This window comes from Apteryx rowi, unplaced genomic scaffold (genome assembly GCF_003343035.1).
Source record: "Apteryx rowi isolate R43461 unplaced genomic scaffold, aptRow1 scaffold_42, whole genome shotgun sequence".
NCBI classification, from domain to species: Eukaryota; Metazoa; Chordata; class Aves; order Apterygiformes; family Apterygidae; genus Apteryx; species Apteryx rowi.
Genome location: NW_020450665.1, coordinates 1267784 through 1284092, shown reverse-complemented (window position 1 = coordinate 1284092; position 16309 = coordinate 1267784). Strand labels below are relative to the sequence as shown.

General features: G+C 36.8%; 1 protein-coding gene across 1 annotated transcript in view; it reads right to left on the bottom strand.

Annotated features, from left to right (window-relative positions):
- Nucleotides 1-16309, bottom strand: part of ROBO1 (roundabout guidance receptor 1) — a 651980-nt gene that overhangs the window by 18961 nt on the left and 616710 nt on the right. The window contains exons 20-24 of the mRNA XM_026075994.1: nt 14313-14339; nt 11580-11622; nt 7917-8071; nt 4303-4638; nt 1759-1866 (exon numbers count right to left, since the gene is read on the bottom strand). Of these exons, the coding sequence (XP_025931779.1) occupies nt 1759-1866; nt 4303-4638; nt 7917-8071; nt 11580-11622; nt 14313-14339 (669 nt within the window). The remainder of the gene's footprint in view (nt 1-1758; nt 1867-4302; nt 4639-7916; nt 8072-11579; nt 11623-14312; nt 14340-16309) is intronic.

Here is a 16309-nt window from a genome sequence, read left to right as displayed (position 1 = left end):
TTAGCATAGTTAAGCCTATTCACATAACTAAAGATGTTGCAGTGAGACTTAAGAAGCTTGTTTTTCTCATTCCTGCTGTCTCAGATTTTCCATTCTCATGGACAATAGCGCTGCTTCTTATTGTCCCACATTAACTGCTAGATATCAGTACGTTTTAGCTATGTACAATTATTTTTCTGGTATCTTGGTATGTCAAGCAAGACCTTAACTATCCCAAGGAGACCATCATCTGCATTCTGTTCCCTAAGCACCATGATATCTACTAGGTTCAGCACAATTAATTTATTACTCTGGTCACTGTGCTTCATTCCTGCTGGAGTCCTTGGTATAGGACTATAAATTGTTAGCATTATGAATAACCATAATGGGTGTCAGCAGGGAGAATACCTTCTCATTTTTAATTTGCATGGGTTCATACCCCTGAGACGTTCCATGCTGAATTTCAGATCTGAATGCCATTGAGCACAGGCTCAGCACCATATCCTGATGCTGTAGACCTGGGAATGGGAAAAAGGCTGGCTCCCAGAAGAACACATCTAAGCAGCTGAGAGAATCAGGTGCCTTACTTATCTCACCCCAATAACTGAGAATTCAGGTCACCCAAAGGTGCAGCAGACTCATTTACATGCTTAAACCTCTTCCATGCCTTAGTTATAATAGGTTAAGATGGAGTGCAGGTTAGGATTAAGGCAAGTAGGCTATCAAAGGAGACAGCAGAACAAAAGGTGAAAAGAAAAGCCCTGGTCTTGGTTAGCAGAAGTAAAGTCCATGGAGATTGTGACTGGGATCCATAAATCACCTCATAATCAGCTTCATGTAGGTAAACATGGGCTAAGTATCAGGCTTATGGTAAAGCCCCAGACCAAGTCTGTGTGTAGCTTCTGATTTAGCTCTGAACATTTCACACGCCTCTGTCAAAATTCAAAGCTGAAAGCTATTAACAGGTTATGCCAATATGAGAAGCAATAACTTTTGAATTAAACCCCACTCTGTGGTTCAAAAGCACAAAGTGCAATTTCAGTGCCTTGGTCAGATTCTCAGGCATAAAAAGATAAGGAGATGCCTATAGGAAACAAAATTTGACTAATTATCTATTGTCTACATTTGAATGATGTACAAGAGTAGTTTTGACATACAGCCACTGAATCTGTAAAAATAAAGGGAGATTTATATACGCCTATATGTTTGCAAGCCTGCTCTTTTACCAAATAAAATGTAAGGGATTACATTAAAAAATGAAAAAATTCTTAAAGTAGTTCTGTTAGATATCACACAAGTGTTCTGGTATCTTCAGCCCCTTCCATGAATAAGATTTGCTTAGGTGAGTAGAGCCAACAGATGGAAAAGAATAAAGTACCAGGAAGGTAATATGTAAATTAAAATCCTATTTTTGTGACAGCTGAAAAGGAATTCCTATGATTTGTCTATTTGGAGGTCATACTATTAAACAGTAGGGCATTAACATTTGGAAATCCAACTTACTATTTGATTTCATGGCTTTCACAATCTTGGTCAACCAATTAATTAAATAATTTACATGCAGATGATACTAAGCAATCAYGGTGATGTAAAAGAAATACAGACATCTATTTGGCCAGTTTTTATGCTGTTTAACAACCCTGTGCTATACTATTTTCAGTGCCCCCCACCCGTCCCCATCCCTTCTGGAAGTCCCAGTAACTAGCGCTATGGCTATAAATAAAGTCTGCGTCCAAACGAAAAGAAAACTACAGTTTGGAAAATGTAGTATGTACTCACCAGATGTACTACTGCCTCGATCCGAGCTGTTGTAGGATCCACCTGTATTCTGGTCATATGACTGGTTGTATGGAATAGTTGGAGCAATGTTGTCGTTTACCCGGTAATCTGCAAGTTTAATAGTATAGTTAATACTGTCCTTCAGAAAAAGATACACTTTGATATACCTGCTTTATAACACAAAGTAAGACCTCCTGAAAATAGTAAGGAAGAAATAAACCGGCTTTCTGAAAGGAAAACCCTTACGTTTTACTTTTATCTTGCCTCTAAGCACAACTTTAGGGAGAATCATGGGAACTTAGTAGCTCCACAGCAAAAATAATCCTACGCAGAGGGTTGTTACAAAGCCTCTGCAATGATTTAGTCTCAAAGGATGTATATGACCTGTGTGAACATTTTGCATGTGAATAGTACTGTCACCTTCAYTGATTTTCCATGGATTCTGCTTAATTTACATATGCAGGGCAGCCAACTGGCTGTGGTAGCTACTTTTTGAATTTCAGAGGTGACAGCCCTACATGGGAGTCAGCCTACAAGGGTTGAGTGATCTGCTGGAGCAAGAGTGCTGCTCCCCTAAATTCAGTTTTCAACAGCAGAGGACTTGGTTCAGTGTCTACTGTCTCCAGAAAGATTTCTATTTATATTGGGTCACACAGGTTCTAGTTACACAGGGCCTTTTTTTTTTTTTGCTAATGGCTATTACAGTAACTTCCCTCTCCARCTCCAAAGCACTTGATACACATTACTTTTAAATCTAGATTTGGCAACCAGATCTGCAAAACTTTAGCAGGAGTAAAATATTCATCTGACAATACAGTACTTTCAYGCCAAAAAGTATTTATAATTTACAGAGAACAGAAAGGAGCTGAGTTGCTCTTCATATAGCAAATAAAATTGAGTCATAAACAGAACCGTGGACATAAAGTAGTGACATTGAAGCACAGCATGTAACGCATCAAATRGTTTTTTCTCATTACAAAAGCTATAGGTATAATTTTCAGCAAGATGGTTTTGACTTAGGAGATGAGAAAACCAAGATCAGAATATTGACTCATAAAATAGCAAAGCAAAATAAAAATAAACAAAACTAAGAATCCAGTCCCCATCTGCTGCAGCAATGTTTGTGATAATGTAAGCATGGGAAARAAGAGCAAAATGATAAATTCCACACCAGAGCATATTCTGTAAGAGTTTCTCAGCCTAGTTGCATTCCACAGACCATGGTGAAGCCCTACATACCGCATATGTTTACACAGAGGATAAACAATAAATCAACACTCTGAAATATGTATATATGACTGTCAGCAGACAATGCTTTAAGGGGGCCTCTCCACACCACAATATGCTAGAGAATATGCAGCTGTAATATAGGCAGTTTGAAAGATGCAGTGTCTTCCAGGGCATAAAAACCAACCATGTTTTAATTCTGAAACAGATATGTAATACACAGTTCATGAAAGAAAACATAATTACAAGAAAAATAAAGCTTTCACCCTCCAGTAAGGAGCCACAAAAATTGAATTTTCTCTTGACATGTTTATGTCAAAGGCAAGTGTCACATTTTATATTGCCCTTTGAACTCCTCTGTGGGTAGACAGGTCCGGTAAAGAAGTCAACATTCTTGTAATGAAATGTGTCTTTTTACTGGATAACTTATCACTATATGATCATCTGAGTTACAACAATCCATTCAAAAAGTTCAAAGTTAGAATGGGTCCAGTTCCTAGGGATACTGTTTTGCAAATCAGGTTATTAAAAGAGGTTGCATGGTAGCCTGGAGGACTAGCAAGAAATCACATACCTATTTCTTCCAACTCCCACACATTATATTAAAGAAACATGCCCCCAAGGCCACAAAAGTACATTCTGATATTTCACGTTAACACTGAAATCAATTTATTTTTAGCTTCTGGATCCACAGACTTCAGTCAGGGTAACAAAGGAATTTAGTTTCCAAAATTGTGTGCTGTAGAATTGCCTCTGAATATGTGAATCGGAGGCTTGCTAGGAACATGTCTAAAATGAATTGGATGGCTCCATTTCTGTCCCCAGTGTATGACACAATACAATTTTACAGAGTTTGATATGCAAAGTTTCATTCGTTTACATGAACATGTAGATTTAATTAGTCTCCATCCACGACTGGGAAGAGTGGGTTGACCTATTTAAAATTTAAGGTAGAATATAATGTGACTACCATGCATCTGGCTTATGAATAAAATATCTGGTCTCTGTCCTAACCAATCCCTCAACCACTATTAAATTTAAATTAACCTCAAATCCATAGGAAATATATTTTATTTAATTCTTTTTTAAAGATACAGCTTGCTATTTGTTATAATAAATTCAATCTCTGAAGGTTACTGTGGTGCTAATTAACTCTCTGACACTGCTGACTGTGAATTTCTAAATCTAAAGAGGAAGAAGTCTAAAAGCACCACAGAGGTCTGTACTTGCTAACCCTGAAAGCTTTGGACTCCCAGCACCAGAAGGTCACAACTCTTCTGCTGCCTAAAGAGGAGAAACAAGCTAAAAGCTCTTCACCTTTGTTTAATTTGTTTTGCTCCATAATGTTGTACTGTATGGGTGCAACCTCTTGCTTTTGCTGAACAGAGGGTTTCCAGTGTTTCTCATTCGTATCCCCGCTGCCATTGTTAACATTATTGCTGATATTTGACTGGATGAGTTGAGTGGTGGCATAAGGAGTGGGCTGCCCAGGTTGGCTGACAAATCTTCCATCCTTTAGATTTGGGCTATTGAAGGTTTTCATCTCATTGATTTTGYTGCTTAGGTCCACGTCACCATATACAGTTGACTCAGGCAACATCAGGTTTGTTTGCTTGTTGTCCAGCTGATTGTTGTAATTTGCTATACAATCGGCTAACCACAGAGGAAAGAAAAAAGAAAAGGTCATTCTGTTCGCTTACACTATACTTTCAATGAAATACCCTTTAAAATTTTTCTAGTGCATAACCATATGGCTCGCTTCCATGAAACACAGATAATATAATTAACTAAGTTATGGAGCATAATTTACCTTTTAAGTCACTGCTCATACTGCTCAAGCGGCCAGATCAAAAGTAGTGTTCAATGTTTTGGTCCACTGTAAATTCAGATCTACTGAACTGTATCTATTATGACTTACCTTTTTTTGCTTTTTCTACATTGGCCATATAAATATTTACATTTAGACACTACTCTCAAAGCAGTATATGTATCTAATGAACAACTGTGGTTAAAATAATTTGCATTTAARGGAAAAATCAACCAAAACCTAACAGTGGGAATAACTAAACATGACAGTCATTTCATGTCGATATAGAATGAAGAGCACTTAGACTTTTTTGTAATTGTGTAGGAAAGGGAGAATACAGCAGATTTTTATAAAACAGATTAGAAAATAATCACACATTTACAGAATTAATTAAAGAGAAACAGTACAGTGTGAAAAGTAACTCAGTACCCTGTAGCAAGACTTTATTTGACCATTGTTTCCTTGTACAATTTTATATTTTGGGTTGAAACAAAAAGACAGGAAAGCACTTTGGAATTTTTGCAAATTATTAGTTGCTTTCGCTACTGCAGAGTAAGTAATACCATTGTAATACCATTGTTCTGTATGCTAAATATAGACTGTGTGAATTCATTCTTCGAATAGTTATTGTACCATGAGATCAGCACTCATTATAGTCATACATTAATTAGGCATGTACTGATGCTCTGGCCGCTGCTGTGTGAACCAATGTGCCTGCCTTTCAGGATTTTCTTATCTTCTGTGTGACAGGAATTCTACATATTTTTTTTTTCCTCTCCATATCCAGTCCACTGGAAGGATGCTGAACGTAGTAACACAGTCCATGGGTAGGCATTTAGAAAGTTTAGTGAAACCAGARTTCAATGATCATTAAACAAGAACGACCATTCACCAGCTGATTAATGCAACGGTAAATACATAACAATCACCAGGTATATAGTCTCTCTCTTTAAAAATACGTAGTATTTATGTTAATGAGTTTGATTCAAACCTGAAGTCCATTACCTGTGGAGGCCAGAATTAATTTACTAAGGAGAGTGCCAAGCAAAACTAAGTACACAATTCAGGATTTGACCATTATACTATATGAAATAACAACTAAATATAGAGGACATTCCATTTCAAGTCCCTAATACAGCCATCTTTCCTAAAAAGTAACTCCTGAAAAAAGGACAATAAAATAACACTTGAGAAAGAAAACCATTCATCCACATTTTCAATGATTAAGGAGCAATATCAGAACATGCCATATACAACTTATTCATTGCACATTTTATGCCTCCAGCTTCTGTTTTTTGAAGGTTTTACCATTTGACATATTTTTCTTTCTTTTGTGAGCTATTATTTATTTAYTGCTTCACAGTCTTCAACTTCTTGACTTCTACTTCTTATATGTTTTAATTTCTGCTTTTTCTCTCACCTGTTGAAGCCATCCTTGTCCTTCCCTCTTTTCATGCCTGTTCTGTTAAATTGGGTATATATCCAGCATTCCCATTCTTTCTTGATACCTCTTGCTTTGCTGTAATATCCTTGCAGAGCCACTTACAGCATATATTTTACCATTTTCAACTAGATACAATTTTTGCAGAGGGCAATATAATTGATACAATATATGCAGTAGATACACTTTTTCCATAGACATATTAGAATTCTTCATACACAGTACCTAAAACTTGTTTACCTATATAACAGAAGATTTATTCTATCTGTCAGATTTTTTTATAGTGTCTACTACTAGAACAATCTGTTCCCATTTTGTAGAGGTTGAAGACAGTACTATATTYAAAAGAGATTAAAAATGTGCACTGTTACTTAGGATATTCATAAATCTCAAAAATTTCCAGGACAGAGGAGACCATTATAAGCATTGTCTGACCCCAAGCCTATAAGCTCTATTTGAAAGGAAAGAATGTCTTAGCAAGACAACCAAGCTTAATAAAAAAGCTAAACTGAGAAAGAATCCACTGCACCTCATGACAAGATGTTATAATAGTTTACAATCCTCAGAAATGTGCATTCTCTTCCTTTTCTGAATTTCTTTTCATTTACTAGAACTTGGCATGTTTTTGCTTGCCACTATAAAGTATCTCTATACCAGAAATCTTTTTACATAGGTATTTGTGGACATGTTATCCTTAAGCAGGGTAAGACACTAGTCTCTTATGTTAAAATCTCTCACCTTTCTCTGAAGCACCTGGCACTGGTCACCGTCAGACAGGATACTGCAGGAGATCAATTACCACCTTCACATTATGTCTGGCTTCACATTAATTACACTAGAGGTAATGCTGTTTTGCACTTACACAACTTCACTATGGATAATCATAATCTCTCTGCAAAATGCTGGGAAATGCTACCAGCAAAAAGCAGCCAGAGTTGCTGGTAGTGTACAAGGGATGGAGAAAAAAAACTCATTCTCATTCTTCACCAGCAACACTAGCTGGGTTAAACCAAAAGGAATGTCAGGTCTGTTTAAAACAAAACGAGTAACAAATAGCACTTGCAGATATGTTTCCCCTGTTGTATTCCTGGGGAACTCCCGAGGTTGTCTTCAAGAGCACACTGAATACTGCCCAAGCTCCTGGGAACTAACGCTTAACCTGACATTTCACAATTGCTTTTAGGTCATGAAGTTAACTTTCCTACCCACACACTCTAAGCTATCTGGTTTTGTACAGAATGGAGCCCCACAGAAGATTTTAAATGTGCCCAAGTAGACTAAATATCTTGCAACTATCTGTAGCAATGAGTTATTTCTTCCTTCTCATCACCCCCAGGGCAGAATGAAAATCTCACTAGTATCATTTTGGAACTTCTGTTTCTCAATCCAAGCAACACGAAGATGTACAGAACAACGTAAAAATGAAAAGTTATCTGCACTTTTTCAAATGTTGGAATAYATCATTCAGTGTGACTTCTGGTAACACATAACATTGCAGGGGCTCATTCAGCTTTTAACAAAGCTTGCTACAACTGGCCATAAAAGGAAACAAAAGCACAACCACAGCAAAGAGGTATGTCTATACATATCGAAAAAAAAAAAAAGAAAGAAACCTATTCTCAGGTATTGTAAGTATATATTGTGCAAAGAAGATTCCTTAGCAAGGTAGAAACATTATCTAACCTGGTCGACTGTATGTTGTGAGGTTGCTATCGCTGTTCCCATTGCCAGAGGTGCAGCAGTTGATGGAGCAGTCATTGTGATTGTTCCCTGTGTTAGGCCAAGTATCTGCTAGCCATGGCTGAGTGGCTGGTTCACTGATGTTTAGGAGTCCTGGCCTTTAAAAACAAAGTTTGGTCATTTCAAAAAATAAGCCAAAGCATTTTCAGCTTGCAATTATATTCTTCTCAAAAGGTTAGATACTACGAAATAATATTACATATTTAGAGGCTTGGGCTCTAGGCAAATATAGCTTGATTCAACTATTTAATGGTTTCTGGTTGCTTACATAACTTATTTCTGAAATACGCATATTTGTGTGCAACCTTTATCTATTTGGGGCACTTTTTGTTTTTTGGGTTTTTTTGAGGGGGGAGAAGGAAGGTTGTGTTTTTACTGTGCTGTCCCTTCTCCCTCCTTCTTAAAGAAAGGATGGTAAAAAAGGGGAAACTGGCAAGYCCAACAAAAGCAAAAAATTCAAACATGGAAGTGAGATGGTGATGCAGAAATGAACAGAAAGCAGGCAAACACTGTGGTTGAATTAAAACCTAAGTTTGGATCTGAACAGTCCCAAATTCTTGGTGATTTATGAAGCCAGGTTCTAATCACCATCAGATACTACTACTGTAATGGATCAAGGGGGAACAGCAGATTACAAAAACCACTATCGCTTGGGAGTATTTGGATCCCACTAAACACACAGAGTGTGTGACACATCTGTGTTAATGAGTAAGCCACTTGCTTAATCTTTAAGTGGTGGAACAGCAGCAGCTCCTAAGCAAGTTTAAAGTAACTGGGAATACTCAACACCTTTAAAAATATCCAGATATCTCTGCTGTGCATTGGCTGCATTTGGGATAAAGTGTGTTTCTGCCATCAGCAGAAAAAATAGTATTCCTTGGTTTCCAAGCTACTGAATTTTTCTAGTCAGTATGCAAGACACTGAGGAACATTTTGTAGAATCTCTGGTGCCTGTTCAGCTTGAACACTGACAATGCAACACCACGTTACAAAGTCCCACATACGTGGCATCCTCTAGGAACTTGACAATTGCTTTTGATAACTAAGATACTTTTAAAGAAAGGTAAGTTAAGCCACAGTCCTATCAAAACAATGGAGTGTGGTCTCTTTCATCACAGGTTTTAACTGGCAAGTTTCCATTGTAAACAGTAAAGAAACTAGCCTCCATACTATTAGATATGATGCTCTTAAAAAATAAAATATGCTAATCCTCTTAAACTGCAAATCGAGAATACAAACTGCACCAGCAGCTAGTTGTGGGGGATACAATCTGCCCATGCCACAGGCTTAAGTCATAGTCTTAGGATAGCATTAAAAAAATATATATATATATATATATACATACATAAATATATATACACACACACACACACACATATATATATTCCTGCACTGCATGTGTCACCTGACAATTTAACATTGGAGCTGATGAGGCATAACTTACTGTCAGGCTAACAAACCAGCCAATACACATGCATTAGTTAAGCGTTCTTTGTAAATCTGAAATAAACGTACAGCTACATAGTCCTGTGAGCGGTCCAGCTGATCGGAAATTTCCTGCATGTTTTTCCTACCACTCCGCTCATAAAATTAAAACACACCTCAAGGCATTTACAGGAGACAAAGCCTTCCAGAATATTTCAGCACTTTCAAGGCCTGCGTACTGGACTTTTGGATAGAGAGCTAAAGGCATCTCTCTTTGTTTCTCAAATTTACTTTGCATTCGAACAGGCTGTCATGTCAGAAATGTGTCGTATTATAAGTATATATTAATGTATATGTAAGTAAAAAAAAATCTACTGGAGGTATTTAGGTGGAAATGTGCAGAATTGGGGATTATTCTGAAATATCTCACTRTTGTATTTTTTGTTCTGAATGGCGCTTTAACATGCTCACGTATCTGTACCCGGCAAAAATGCTAAAACTCTCCAAAACATTACAAATGCAATGTAAAGATTTGAAAATGTTAAGTTTGAAATTCAGAGTAAAGGCTTCATATTTAAAAATAACATTTTTTTAGATTGTAGAAGTATTCATCATATTCTACAAAACACTGCACAACATCAGATGTTCTGTAAATACTATATACACAAATGAACAAAAGAACCAAGGATTTTAGCACCTTGAATCAATTACACAGACACTGATCCTTAAAACTAGGACAGCAGAAAACAATGCTGCTACTCTAGCAGTACCAGAACGACTGCATATGATGTACACAGTTTAGGTTCATTTCTGTCCTCTGTGTGTATGTGGCTGTGCTTTGCCCGCCTTGAGCTACAGGAGGAGAGAGAAAACCCAGAGGCACAGAGAACACAAAGCCTGTTAACTGTGTATCTTGCTGAACAACTGTATCAGGCAAAGAGAGGTTTCATCTCTGCTCTCTCTTATTTTCTCACTGTCCCAGGGTGAAGGCAACAACTCAGTGATTTACAGATTTATCCATTTAAAAATCACACAGTAACTGTTCTAGAGGTTTTCCTCCATGGTTTTATGGCTATGACCATGCAGCAGCATATGGTGCAGGACAGAGATATCTGCACTAGCTCTGAACATGCCAGGTGGAGTGCCAGTTGCAGTGTAGCTTCTTCTCYGCACAGAATTCAAGTGTACATCAAGTATATCTGATGGGAATGTTTAATTTTATGCCTAATCTTCATAACTACCAAGTTTTTATACAGTCTTGCAAATCAGGAATCACAAAATACCACTGGTGAAAGAGGAACTTATATAGCAATTTATGACCCAGCTGTTCTCTGAGATTTAAAGACTCATTTCAACATCACGCCGAACCTTTCACTCAAATGCTTACAAAAAGGCATGCTTGCAAGTGACCTAGAAAAGAACGTGTGCTACTAAAGTGACACATCTCTGACCTGCCTTTTTGCTAATACTGTTACTTTTTCTTCTGAAGAAACATACATCTCTATGCAGGAAATGGAAATTACTGTTTGTCCATTGCCATTCATTAGGTAATAAACTAAACCCAATAAAATGTTTTAGTTAAATCCTCAATCTGGAATGGACTAGGTTCTCAAAGCACGGAGCCTTCAATTAGAAACCTACCTGTTTCCCTTTCTGTATACCTTCTTCTCTTGCAAGTGATGCTTTAACTATTTTATATTCACAGCAAGATTTTTTCTTTAAAAGTCACCTTACAAGCTCTTTGTGTCTTCAGAAAATTCCTCCATTAAATGCTTTTTTTACTTTGTAGTATTTGTGAACCAGCTATATTTCTTAATCTTCATAAATGCCACGACTTAATTACTTTTACTCCCTTAATCAGCTGCTAAGTCAGGTCTTTATTTTGAAGTTAAAGTGCTCCCTCTGCTGCTTGTTTTTTGAGATGCAGTTTTTACAGGTTAACAAAGCAACTCAGCTGAAAATACTGTGATTCATTCCTTGGAGATCAATGTAAAGCTGCAAATCGCATATYCTCCTTCCAAACAGAAAAATATACGGCTAAAATGCACATTAATATCAAAAATAAAAAAATAACTTTGCAAGTGATTATTCTGCCATCACTTATAAGCACAATTGTACACCTAATATCTTTGAATTTATTAGCCCACAATTTATAGCTTTAAAAATAAAGCACATAATTACCTTCCTCCACTGCTTACGGCGTCTCCCCCTCTCTGATAGGTTACTGAAATATTAAAAGATATTGAAATATTAAAAAAAAATTTAAAAAGCATATAGGACTCCTTAAATAGCAGTATTAAGTCTGCCTTTTTCATTTTAGCTAAGAAAATAAGCATTGTTTATATTTTGAATCTCATTCTACAACTGTTTGTTATTCCCTCATATGCAAGTTTACACATAATACTTGTGTTGCTTGAAAACTGTTACTCTTAGCTCCATCAAAGTTTGATATTTCAGGTCTGTTATGAAAAACACAAACAAATACATGTATCACTTAAGAAAAAAGGAAGCCATACATCAGATTGAACTTATTTTTAATGTAACTCTGCTGACTTTGGTGGAGTTACTCTGTGGAAGAATTTACGTCATATATTTACTTCAAGAATGACCAGATGGATGTTAAAGCTTTGCTCTACCTTAATATTTTGGTAACATTAAGGAGGTATCATGATTTTGTAACAGCCCTTTACTTCCAGTGTAAACACTGACTCACGACAGCTGAACCTACTGCAAAATCACATGCTCTTGCTGAATGTTACTACATTTTACTCATGGACCTAGCACACTCTAAAAGTCCMTGTAAGCTTACTATTTTATAACATTTTACAATTGGATTTGTTAATGATCCTTTATATCTAAAAATTTAAATATATAAATCTTGGTAAAAAATGTCTGAAAGAAAGAATACGTGCCAAACTAGCAGRAACAATTGTGCTAATATTTCATAAGCGCACACATTAACAAAGCACATGTCCACATGCATTTACTTTTTGACATGGATTGCATCTACTTCAAAGTTAGCTTTTTAGGATGCATACATCGAAGAGGAAAATACTACAAATTCTCCAGGTTTGCACTGGGTTACGCAAAGGGTTAAGGAGATTAGCCTCCCTGCAAATGCTGATGGATTCTACATTTTCCAACTAGGAATGTGTTGAAAAAAAGCAGCCAAATTCTGCTCTTTAGAAGAACTCCAAGCTGGGAGTCTGCAAGAGAGAGATAAATACTGGCAGTGATTACAATAACAGGATTAAAATGTAGGATGCATTGCTACAGGTAAGTCTTTTACTGTAGGTAATGCTAAAGAAGACGGTTTGGTACCATCTAAAGTCCATGGAACTAACGATTGGGATCCTGGCTGATTGAAAAAGGATTTCTTTTCCTTTAAATGTTTTACACACTTTTATTTTTCCATTTTCTTCTTTTAAAAATCTCAGTGAGGTTTATTTTGCAGCTCTGACATCTCTTACAGAGCTCTGATATTTTCCTTTAATGTTAAGAATCCAACTGAGAAAATGTGCATTAGCTAACCTACCAACCTCTGCAGAATTTCAGTAACATGCTACAATTGTGATTGCACTAGAAGCCCTATGTTAAGCCAATTAAAGTAACAGCAAAATAATAATAATTTGAATTAGTCTCCACTGTGGATCTCAAAGGACTTCAGAAACATTAAGGGCCACTCTGACTCATGCTGAACAGTAAGCAACTCTACTGAACGTAATAGGATGACTTTTGAAACAAGATACTGTTCAGTGCGATGAAAAATGTGTGGATAAGAATCTAGCCCATTACGATTAGGTCCGTATGGATGAATGCAAACAGACATGAGATTGCTTCATCTGCACTCCCAGCTGAAAGGAAGCAACTCAGCTGCTGCCCAGAGGCCACATTAGCACAGTGCTGGATTTGAGCTAATATCCCCTGCTAACCTGAGTGGGCAGAAGAGTTTGGTCTTTTTCAACCTGCCTGGCTATATGCAACTTATAAGTCTTATAGACTTACTAGACTCATAGTGAAAATAAGGGATGTGGACAAAGGAGGAAAATATGACCAGSCTGTTCACTCAGGTTTTAGCTGAAAGGAATATATGTACTATAAGGGTGGGTTGTGAATGTGTAGAATTGTATCCTGTGCTGAGGAGAGCAACTGAACTCCCAGACTGTAGGACCGACTCAGGGTCAGGTCTACAGAATGAAAAGGCTCCCACTGACTTTGGTGGGCTATGGCTCAGTCTATGTCATGGTCATATTTTATACATTTCTAAACAAATGAAATAGAAGATGATTTTAACCCACACTGAATATGAAATGCAGCTTTGCCTATGTAGAACAGGATAACTGTTTTAACATTTCATATAACAAATGCAGTTTAAGGCAGCAGGCAAAGAAAGCTAACTGAAGCAACATTTTGCTTTCTGTGTCTTCCAAAGTAGGCAACTCCTAGGACACTGCTTCAGTGCACACAGAGGAAAGAAGAGAAGCAAATGTTTCACCAACTTTAATCCCAGTGGACCCCCTTTCAAGTCAGTATCTGGGCTCTGCTAAATCACTTCTCCTCCATCAGGAGTACCTTTGACATTACTAGGTGCAGATGGCCACACTACTGGATTGTAATGCAAGAACAGAGTCCAGGTTAGCTTGTACAAACTGACAGAATCAAGCTACAAAATGGTATGCTTGCATTAATATAGATCAAATGGTATGTGACTAAATGGTACACACAAATGGAAAGGTGTCAGCTACAAAGCAACTACACACGACTTCTTAGAGAACAGCAATAATGATACTGGTAATTAATAAAATTGTTTAAAAAAAACTTCAGAACAGCTGGGCTGGTTATGTCAGAAGAAGAAACAGTACCACAAACACATGCTAAAGTAACAAAGAAGAGGGGAAAAGTGCAAATATATACCTGTTGGTGTGAAGGTAAAAGACGGGACTGAAAAATCAAAACAAAATACAAACTGGTTATTAAGCTGAAGAGAGAAAGGGAAACATACCACATTAGTATAAATCTAGCAGACAGCTGAACACAAAACAAATGTAAATAACTAACCCAGTAGTCCATTCACATTAATATAGAAATTAAATTTGTGATTCAGAAAAAAGATTGTCTCCACAAGTACCATTCTGAAAAAAGCATGATATTCTACTGTGCTCCTGAGGGGAACTGAACGTGGTTTAGCCTCTCAGTAGCCCTCAGTTTGGTATCTTACATTTTGCTGAAAAGCCTAGTACAAACAAAAATCCTACACTGTTAATCATTTTAAAATGCAGAACGACAAATTCCTTAACAAAGCCTTATCAAGGTCCTATTGAATTTTATCTGCAGTTCACTAAGTAAATGCTCATTATGCTGAACTAATAGGCCCGCTTAAGTATTCAGTAAGGAAATAATAATCATATAAAGGAACAAAGAGAACTGCTGTTTGACTCTGTCTGAATCAAGAATGGCACCAAATTGCACTGCAATAAAGGCACTAAAATCTACTACAGCAATTCATTTTGTTTTCACAGATGAGGAAATAAGAGACAGTGTTATTAATCTTTCTTTCTCAAATAATCATTAAAAAAAGGTAAAAGGCGTCCCTAGCTGCACCACCTTCCTACCATGCCTTTAAGGGGAAAAGGTAGGTTAACAAGGGAACAATGGCATCGCTTGACAATCTTCACTCTCACGGCTACTATAAATCCCCTTTGGATCAATAGGGCCTCTAATCCGCGTACAGAGCACCAGCATCTGCTCTTCCTACTAGCACATGCTCCCCCTCCTGCTGACAACGGAGTATAGTTCTTGTACTACCAATGGGGAGGAAAAAGCTACCATCCTCCTTTTCAATCTAATGGAAGGAAAGAGAAATGTCAGAGAAACAATACAATCTTCACTAGAAGAAGATGAGGTTTGATCAGCAAACCTGTCACAGAAAGAAAAGGCTGTGGCTAAGAGAGCAATTACTTAAAGAGCTTAATGTAATTTTTACAATAACTCTGATGTTTTRGGGGGCTCCAGAGTGTCTTGTTGGTATGACTTAGAATATGCTGTAGTTTTTACCCCCCTCTTACCAAGCCAATTTATTTCCAGGAATATGACACTGAGCGAAAAAGAAAAACCTCTGAACATTTTTCTCATTTCAGGCTTCATTTGTAGCAGAGCTTTTTATCTTGGGAATTCCATTGTATTTCCTTTGAGCTAGGCCTTTTCACACAGTCAGTGTAATTTAGCTACATTCAAAAACATAGAACCATAGTAACAGCAGGCTTTCATTAAAAATAGAAGGTGCATTTAAACCAGAGCTATTCAAAAGAGAATGAAGCATCTCAAAATTAATTTGCAAGCACAAGGASATGAAAAAAATCTTGAAATATCTGTCTCATTACTCTCTTGTGAGCTAAGTACTAAACTTAGTTTAGGTTTTAAGGAATTGAGGAACAGATGAACAGAGGTTGAACTAAATGAAAACTGCATAGCTACCACATGAAAGAACAACTTAATTCTCAGAGCTTGTATTAATAAACTCTTGTGAGTGTGTAAGAGTGCTCGTACAATATGTATGTGTGGGGGTAGTGCAGTATTTCAACAGATGTCAGGTCTGAAGCTAAACATAAAAATAAATAAGTAAATGCAAGACTGAAGAAAGTTTGCACTCACGGTCCTGACTTGATGAATTGTGGAGTGGAAACTATTTTGCAATTTCTATTTCAGTAAAGATGATTTTTTTTGCTTGAAGAATACTTGCTAATGGAGATGCAAACCCTACTTTTCTGTATGTTTTTTATTAAAATACCCAGTAAATTATACAAAAGATATTTTTACAGCTATTGAAAAACACAGCTGTTTTGAACAATAGCTGATGTCATTAAAGTGATTATTTTTAAAGACATATTATATTCCTTTTGCTTAATCACAGA